This window comes from Osmia bicornis, unplaced genomic scaffold, assembly GCF_907164935.1.
Source record: "Osmia bicornis bicornis unplaced genomic scaffold, iOsmBic2.1, whole genome shotgun sequence".
In the NCBI taxonomy this organism is placed as follows: Eukaryota; Metazoa; Arthropoda; class Insecta; order Hymenoptera; family Megachilidae; genus Osmia; species Osmia bicornis.
The window spans coordinates 65,369-75,407 of NW_025791279.1; the positions used below are offsets into that span (position 1 = coordinate 65,369).

The 10,039-nt window shown below is 37.4% G+C and overlaps 2 protein-coding genes across 2 annotated transcripts; both read right to left on the bottom strand.

The window, feature by feature from the left end:
- Positions 1 to 700: 700 nt before the first annotated feature.
- LOC123988921 lies at positions 701 to 1,684 on the bottom strand. The gene has a single exon (XM_046289680.1). The coding sequence runs from the start codon at positions 1,682 to 1,684 to the stop codon at positions 701 to 703; it is 984 nt and encodes a 327-aa protein (XP_046145636.1).
- A 665-nt stretch (positions 1,685 to 2,349) lies between these two features.
- On the bottom strand, positions 2,350 to 5,830 carry LOC123988922. Its single transcript, XM_046289681.1, has 3 exons — positions 4,928 to 5,830; positions 2,420 to 4,882; positions 2,350 to 2,364 (listed from the first exon to the last, which is right to left on the bottom strand). Exons 1-3 carry the CDS (start codon positions 5,828 to 5,830, stop codon positions 2,350 to 2,352), a joined length of 3,381 nt encoding a protein of 1,126 aa, XP_046145637.1.
- Between the last annotated feature and the right edge of the window lie 4,209 nt (positions 5,831 to 10,039).

Sequence of the window (10,039 nt, forward strand, 5' to 3'; positions counted from 1 at the left end):
TACAATCTGTGCATTGACCTGTGGGAAGGTATCAGTATATTACATTATATCTAAAGAAGATATGGTAATAATGATATTGTTATTAAATGTACATTGGTCTGTGGGAATAAATCAGTATATTACATAACATCTGATCTAGATATAGTAATAATGATATTGTTATTAAATGTACATTGGTCTGTGGGATTAAATCAGGATATTAAATTTCATCTGATGTAGATATAGTAATAATGATATTGTTATTAAATGTATATTACATATCTAATGTTGGGTTGGATTGGATGGTCGGATCGCTGATGCGTCCTTATCCGAAGGACTGGATTTCGAGGCGGTGTGAAAATAACGAAATCCTTTTAATAAAGGAATGGTTTTAATAAAGTAATGATTGTAACTTTATTTGTCACAATGTGCTCCGTTCTTTGGCACGTTGTCCGAACGAAGATGTACAGAATAACTTTAATAAAATCGGTTGGAAGAATTAACTTTTACTAATTTGCGCACTGATATTCGATCGTAATCTCAATTTGGTCTAATCGTCGTTAAACGGTTGAGCGACACGCGTGTCTCCGCGAAACCACCGCATGGTGGGGGCTGCGCATAGCCCTATAATTTAATGTTTGCGCGGTGACGTCACGGCGACTCTTGCGACGCTCTCGATAAGGTGTAACCGAACACGCCGGGCCCCGTTGAATGAACTCATTCAAGAACTTTGTTGGGCGTCAGACTCGACATTAATGTCAATCGGCAAGAAACGTAATTTCGAAATGGGTCGCTTGTACGTTGAGTTCGCTGTTTTAATGGTTACGACGCGAATTATCCCGTCGGTACCGGGGTGACAATCTATTATGCGTGCTAATTCCCATTGTGCTGGTGGAGTGCATTCATTTCGCAAGAGGACAAGCTGACCGATTTTTGTGAGATTTTGCGCGACTCTCCACTTCGGACGTTGATGAAGAGTATGTAAGTATTCGGTATGCCACGCTTTCCAAAAGGTTTCCGTTATTCGCTGGATTAACTGCCAACGTGACAGTCGGTTTTCTTTTAATTGTAGTACGCTTGGTTCCGGAATTGAGGTTAAGGCCGATCCAATCAAGAAATGACCTGGTGTAAGTGCGTTATAATCATCGATGCAATCAGACATGGCGACGAGCGGACGAGAATTTAATGCGGCTTCGATACGACACAGTACTGTGGTTAATTCCTCAAAGGAGAGTGTATGAGTACCGATGGATCGGCGTAAATGGTGCTTAACACTTTTCACCGCTGCCTCCCACAACCCTCCAAAATGAGGTGCTGATGGGCGTAAAAAGTGCCAAGCGACCCCATCCACGGCGAGCTTATTATGGAGATTGGTATCTCGTAGAGATTCTCGGTGAGCTTTTCTCAGTTCCTTGTTTGCTCCTTGAAAGGTCGTTCCATTGTCTGAATACATGGATTTTGGAATTCCGCGTCGGGACACAAATCTCGTATAAGCTGCTAGGAATGCGGCTGATGTATAGTCGCTTACGAGATCTAAATAGACGGCCTTTGTTGCCATACAAACAAAAACTGCAATGTAAGCTTTGTGCGATTTGTGTCCTCGTCCCGATGTAGTACGAACGTGAATCGGGCCTGCGTAGTCGACACCTGTATTTATGAATGGTCTTTCTACCGCAGTGACTCTGGATGCCGGTAAATCTCCCATGAGCTCAGACGGAACGGATGCGCGATGACGAGCGCATGGTACGCACCTATGTAAAACGGATCGTATCGTGGTGCGTGCTCGCAAGATCCAGTACTCAGGTCGCAAACAGGCAAGAGTGAGTTGCGAACCTGCGTGCAGATGGATTACGTGCGTATGATTTATTATCAATGATAGTAGTGGATGGGAGCGTAGGATAATAGGTTTCTTTGTGTTTTCAGGAAATAGCGAGTGTGCAAGTCGCCCTTTCGCCCTAATAAGCCCGTCTTGGTCTAGGATAGGGTTAAGAGAAAGTAACTTGCTGGATTTTAGAAGAGTCTTTTTCGCAGACAGACTACTAAGCTCATCCGGAAATAGCTCGGATTGCATTCTTCTCAACCAAAGGAATTTTGCTCTCTGAATCTCGTCGGGTTGAAGAGGAGGCACTGCTATTAGTGACTTAATGGTGAGTTGTAATTTAATTTTATTCGTATGTCGGAAGCGAAGGTTAGAAGTAAAACGAAGTATGTAAGCCGTCACTCGAAGTAGTTTCGACCAGGATGAGTATCGCGTTGGTAAATCCCAGGGATCCGTAGTCGAAACTGCAGACAATAATTTTGGAATTTTCTCCTCCTCATGCGAATCGACTATTCTGATATTGGATTTTGGCCAACGTTCTTCGCCTTGTTTTAACCATGAAGGTCCTGACCACCATATGGAATGGATTTTTAATTCCGATGGCGTTAGACCGCGGGTTGCACAATCAGCAGGATTGCTATTTGTTGGAACATGATGCCACTGCGCTTTCGGTAAAAGAGACTGAATTTTCGACACTCGATTGGCGACAAAAGTCTTCCAACGAGTCGAAGGTTGGCTAAGCCAGGCGAGAGTGATGCTTGAATCAGTCCAACAGTGGACATTGTGATGGATGAGCGACAAGGAATTTTCCACAAAAACGACAAGACGTGCCAACAATGCCGCTGCACATAATTCTAATCTCGGTATGCTTAATGTTTTAACGGGAGCTACTCGTGATTTTGCAACGAGAAGCGCCACGAAGACATTGTCATCTGGGAGGACGCTTTTTATATAAACCGAAGCTGCGTAGGCTTTAGTGGATGCATCGGCGAATCCGTGGATTTCCTGATGTAGCGCGATGCCATTGGCTATTTTGCGAGGAATCGTGATCTTATTTAAATCTGGTAAATGAGTGTAGTAATCTTGCCATTCTAGGAGAACATCGTTAGGAAGAATGTCATCCCAATCATATTGGAGTGACCATAATTTTTGCATAAACACTTTCGCGGGTATAACGACTGGAGTTAACAACCCCATCGGGTCGAAAAGTTTTGCAATTTGAGAGAGAATTGTTCGTTTCGTATTGGCAAAATTCGAAGAAATGGTAACTCGAAATTGAAAGTGATCGAGCACTGGATTCCATTCTAAGCCTAAAACTGAGCAGGTCTCCTCGATCTTAAGGAGTTTATTTTTCGCAAGACCGTGATCGCGCGGATCGATATCAATTAACAGAGTTGGATCATTACTGGCCCATTTTCGTAAACGAAAGCCGCCTTTGTTTAACAGGTTTATGGTCTGGTCGCGGATTGTTCGCAAGAGATCTTTGTCGTCTGCTCCGAAGAGACAGTCGTCGACATAAGTTTGATCCTTTAATACTGGAAGAGCTAGAGGATATTGATGACCTTCGTCCACTGCCAGCTGATTTAAAACGCGAAGAGCTTGATAAGGAGCTGATTTGGTGCCATACGTGACGGTACAGAGTTGATACTCCTCAACGGACTGTTGTGACGAGGGACGCCATAAAATGCGTTGAAAATCTGTATCTCGTGTATCAACTAAAATCTGACGGTACATTTTCTCGATGTCTGTGGTATATACAAACCGGAATCCTCTCCACCGGAGGAGGATTGCAATTAGATCGGTTTGGAGCTTGGGTCCAGTTAAAAGATGATCATTTAGAGAAGTGCCGTTTGAAGTTCGGCGGGAAGCGTTAAATACGACGCGAAGACGAGTTGTCGAACTACTTTCGCGAAGAACTGCGTGATGAGGAATATAATAAATTTGGTTGGTTGTTTGAACCGGGACGGTTGGAACCCTTTCCATATGGCCTAAGGCTTCGTATTCTGAGAGGAATTCTTTATAAGTTTCGGTATTTACTTGGTCGCTTTTAAAGCGTCTTTCAAGAGAGAGAAGAGTTTTCATCGCGGCAAAACGAGATTCGCCTAAATCTATAGGGGGTTCGCTCTTGAACGGGAGTCGAACTATGTAACGCCCTTCCGACGTACGAGTATGAGAGGATTGAAAGTGTAATTCACATTTTTCTTCCTCAGGTGAGAGCACTGATTGAGTTGGGATATTTTCCACTTCCCAGAAGCGGCGAAGATCTGCATCGAGATTTTCTAACAACGTAGCGTGATGGGCATCTATAAAGAAAGGAAGAGGATGAGTGGACGTAGGACCAGATAGGATCCATCCCAGGTGTGTATTTTGCGCGATCGGTTCACTTGTAGAACCTTTCCGAACTCCGTCCAATAATAATTGACCAAACAAATCCGCACCGATAACGATATCGATCGGATCTGAGCTCATGGGGTCTGTATCGGCCAATTCAAGTCCTGCAATATGATTCCAATTAGTTACGGAAGAATGTCGTTTTGGAGTGTATTGTGTTAAAGTTTTCAAAATAATAGCAGTTGTCGAGTATACAGGCTCGGTTCTTACCAACGGAGTAATCGTGATGCGAGCGGTGTGATTAGCCCACGACTGTATTCCTCCTATTCCGGTTATGCATGTATTTTGTTTGTTTCTCGGGAGTCGCAAAATTTGGGCTAGGTTCTCTGATATTAGAGTTGCGACTGACCCTTGATCCAATAATGCGCGTGCTTGTACTGTTCGACCCTGCAATGAGTGCACTCGGATGCGAGCTGTTGAAAGAAGAATGCCGGTATTAGTTTTCGTTCGCGACGCAGAATTCGAGCTGATTTCAAGTTCTGAATTCGGATTGGTAGCCGACGTCTGATTTGACTGACTCACGCTGGACTGCTCCGGTTTTATCGGAAAATGCAACAGAGTGTGATGTCGCTGTTTACATTCTTTACAGCTTCTTTGACTGTGGCATTGTTCTTTCGCATGCTTCGCGGAAAAACAATTAACGCATCTTCGTTGGGATTTAATTAATTTAAACCGTTCGGATGGCTCAAGCGCCTGAAATGTTTAACATTGATATAACAAGTGGTTCTGTTTACATACAGGACATATAATTGGCGACACGGTAGACGTGTTCGTTGAAATTGTTTTCGGTTTTGATTTAACAGTTACGTTTTCCGGTTTATCGGTTTTTATTGGCGACATTGACTCTAAAGCCCGAACTCGAGACTCCAAAAACTTGTCGAATTCGACATAAGTAGACAATTCTGATGTATCACCGAATTGTAACTCCCACGCCTTTCGGGAGGAACGGTCAAGTTTTTGTGTACCGAGGAAAACAATTACGTCGTCCCAATGTTCGACGGGTCGTTTCAAATTTTTCAAACCGTGTATCGAAACGTTTAACTGATCGCCTAAACTGCGGAGCTCTTTCGCAGATTCAGAGGTCACTTGCGGTAACGAAAACAAATTATTTAAATAGGTCGAAAGTAACCGGCGTTTGTTTTCGTATCTATTTTTAACTAACTGCCACGCGACCTCGAAATTTGCATCGGTGGTAGGTAAATGATTAACCGCTTTTTTTGCGTCGCCGGTTAAAGCGGAACAAAGAAAATGCAAACGCTCGACATTTGACAAAGAATTATCATTAATTACTATAGATTGAAACTTATCTCGGAAACTCTCCCATTGTTCGAAGGTTCCATCGAAAGACGGCAGCTGGATTTGAGGCAGCAACGATTGCGAGCGTAGCTTCACTGGTTGAAGATTCCCTTTCTCGGATGCTGTCTCCTGGGTCGAGGATGTCTTATCCAGGATCTCCGACATGTAGTCCAGGGACTCCTGATAGCACTCCTCACATCTTTCGAAATGGTTGTCGACGAAGTACTGAAGAGTTGATCTGGCTTGTAGATCCGCCATGGCGACGATTTTCGCGTCCAGGTCTTGGCACTGTTGGTATGCCTCTTTTAGCATGTTCATCCGGTACCGGGTGGTAGCTGGAGTCATTTTAGCTTGACCCAGCTTTTTATAATTGGTAAGTGCACGTTCGATCGAGCGCATAACTTGGTTTTGTTTAAACAAAATTTCTTCCAATGTACTCATGATGGTTTCCGTAGGCTGAGCACGTGGTTCACTACTTTAACGGTTTTCACTCCTCGACTCCAATCCGGCTCGAAGGACCATTAAATGTGGGTTGGATTGGATGGTCGGATCGCTGATGCGTCCTTATCCGAAGGACTGGATTTCGAGGCGTTGTGAAAATAACGAAATCCTTTTAATAAAGGAATGGTTTTAATAAAGTAATGATTGTAACTTTATTTGTCACAATGTGCTCCGTTCTTTGGCACGTTGTCCGAACGAAGATGTACAGAATAACTTTAATAAAATCGGTTGGAAGAATTAACTTTTACTAATTTGCGCACTGATATTCGATCGTAATCTCAATTTGGTCTAATCGTCGTTAAACGGTTGAGCGACACGCGTGTCTCCGCGAAACCACCGCATGGTGGGGGCTGCGCATAGCCCTTTAATTTAATGTTTGCGCGGTGACGTCACGGCGACTCTTGCGACGCTCTCGATAAGGTGTAACCGAACAAATGTAGATATTGTAATAACGAAACAGTTATTATATGTACATTGCTCTGTGGGATTAAATCAGTATATTAAATTATATCTGATGTAGAGACAGCAATAATGATATTGTTATTAAATGTACATTGGTCTGTGGGAATAAATCAGTATATTACATAACATCTGATGTAGATATAGTAATAATGATATTGTTATTAAGTGTATATTACATGTCTAATGTAGATATGGTAATAACGATACTGCCATTATATGTACATTGATGGGTGGGAAGGGATCATTATATTACATTACATCTAATGTAGATATAGTAATAATGATATTGTTATTAAGTGTTTATTACATATCTGATGTAGATATAGTAATGACGATAATGTTACAATCTGCGCATTGATCTGTGGGAAGGGATCATTATATTACATAACATCTAATGTAGATATAGTAATAATGATATTGTTATAAAATGTACATTGGACTGTGGGATTAAATCATGATATTAAATTTCATCTGATGTAGATATAGTAATAATGATATTGTTATTAAATGTATATTACATATCTAATGTAGATATAGTCATAACGAGACTGCCATTATATGTACATTGATGGGTGGGAAGCTATCATTATATTACATTATATCTAATGTAGATATAGCAATAATGATATTGTTTTTAAATGTACATTGGTCTGTGGGATTAAATCAGTATATTAAATTTCATCTGATGTAGATATAGTAATAATGATACTGTTATTAAGTGTTTATTACGTATCTAATGTAGATATAGTAATGACGATAATGTTACAATCTGTGCATTGATCTGTGGGAAGTGATCACTATTTTACATTATAACTAATGAAGATATAGTAATAATGATATTGTTATTAATGTACATTGGTCTGTGGGAATAAGTCAGTATATTAAATTTCATCTGATGTAGATATCGTAATAATGATGTTATTACCAAAATTACATTGATCTGTGGGATGGGATCAGTATATTTCATTGTAACCAATGTAGATATAGTATAAATGGTACTGTTATTCAACGTACATTGATCTGTGTGAAGGAATCAGTATATTAAATTATATCTAAAGAAGATATAGTAATAACGCAACTGTTATTATATGTACATTGATCTGTGTGATTAAGTCAGTATATTAAATTACATCTGATGTAGATACAGCAATAATGATATTGTTATTAAATGTACATTGGTCTGCGGGAATAAATCAGTATATTACATAACATCTGATGTCGATATAGTAATAATGATATTGTTATTAAATGTATATCACATATCTAATGAAGATATATTAAAAACGATACTGCCATTATATGTACATTGATCGGAGGGAAGGGATCATTATATTACATTATATCGAATGTAGATATAGTAACAATGATATTGTTATTAAATGTACATTGGTCTGTGGGATTAAATCAGTCTATCAAATTTCATCTGATGTAGATATAGTAATGATGATATTGTTATTAAATGTATATTACATATCTAATGTAGATATAGTAATAACGAAGCTGTTATTATATGTACATTGATCTGTGGGAAGGTATCAGTATATTACATTATATCTAATGTAGATATAGTAATAATGATATTGTTATTAAATGTATATTTCATATCTAATGTAGATATAGTAATAACGATACTGCCATTATATGTAAATTGATCGGTGGGAAGCTATCAGTATATTACATTATATCTAATGTAGATATAGTAATAACGAAACTGTTATTATATGTACATTGATCTGTGGGAATGGATCAGTATATTACATTGTATCTAATGTAGATATAGTAATAATGATATTGCTACCAAAATTACATTGATCTGTGGGAAGGGATCAGTATATTTCATTATAAACAATGTAGATATAGTATAAATGATACTGTTATTCAATGTACATTGATCTGTGGGAAGGAATCAGTATATTGCAGTAGATCTAATGTAGATACAGTAATAACGATACTGTTATTAAGTGTTCATTACGTATCTAATGTAGATATAGTAATGACGATAATGTTACAATATGTGCATTGATCTGTGGGAAGTGATCAGTATATTACATTATATCCAATGTAGATATAGTATAAATGATACTGTTATTCAATGTACATTGATCTGTGGGAAGGAATCAGTATATTGCAGTAGATCTAATGTAGATATAGTAATAACGATACTGTTATTAAGTGTTTATTACATATCTAATGTAGATATTGTAATGACGATAATGTTACAATCTGCGCATTGATCTGTGGGAAGTGATCAGTATATTACATTATATCTAAAGAAGATATAGTAATAGTGATATTGTTATTAAATGTACATTGGTCTGTGGGATTAAATCGTTATATTACATTACATCTGATGTAGATATAGTAATAATGATATTGTTATTAAATGTACATTGGTCTGTGGGATTAAATCAGTATATTAAATTTCATCTGATGTAGATATAGTAATAATGATATTGTTATTAAATGTTCATTGGTCTGTGGGATTAAATCAGTATATTAAATTTCATCTGATGTAGATATAGTAATAATGGTATTTTTATTAAATGTACATTGATCTGTGGGATTAAATCAGTATATTACATTACATCTGATGTAGATATAGTAATAATGATATTGTTATTAAATGTATATTACATATCTAATGTACATATAGTAATAACGATACGGCCATTATATGTACATTGATCGGTGGGAAGGGATCATTATATAACATTATATCTAATGTACATATAGTAATAATGATATTGTTATTAAATGTATATTACATATCTAATGTAGATATAGTAATAACAATACTTTTATTATATGTACATTGATCTGTGGGAAGCTATCAGTATATTACATTATATCTAATGAAGATATAGTATAAATGATACTGTTATTCAATGTACATTGATCTGTGGGAAGGAATCAGTATATTGCAGTCGAACTAATGTAGATATAGTAATAACGATACTGTTATTAAGTGTTTATTACATATCTAATGTAGATATTGTAATGACGATAATGTTACAATCTGTGCGTTGATCTGTGGGAAGTGATCAGTATATTACATTATATCTAAAGAAGATATAGTAATAATGATATTGTTATTAAATGTACATTGGTCTGGGGGATTAAATCAGTATATTAAATTACATCTGATGTAGATATAGTAATAATGGTATTGTTATTAAATGTACATTGATCTGTGGGATTAAATCAGTATATTAAATATCATCTGATTTAGATATAGTAATAATGATATTGTTACTAAATATATATTACAGTACATCTGATGTAGATATAGTAATAATGATATTGTTATTAAATGTATATTACATGTCTAATGTAGATATAGTAATGACGATACTGCCATTATATGTAAATTGATCGGTGGGAAGGGATCAGTATATTTCATTATAACCAATGTAGATATAGTATAAATGATACTGTTATTCAATGTACATTGATCTGTGGGAAGGAATCAGTATATTGCAGTAGATCTAATGTAGATACAGTAATAACGATACTGTTATTAAGTGTTTATTACGTATCTAATGTAGATATAGTAATGACGATAATGTTACAATCTGTGCATTGATCTGTGGG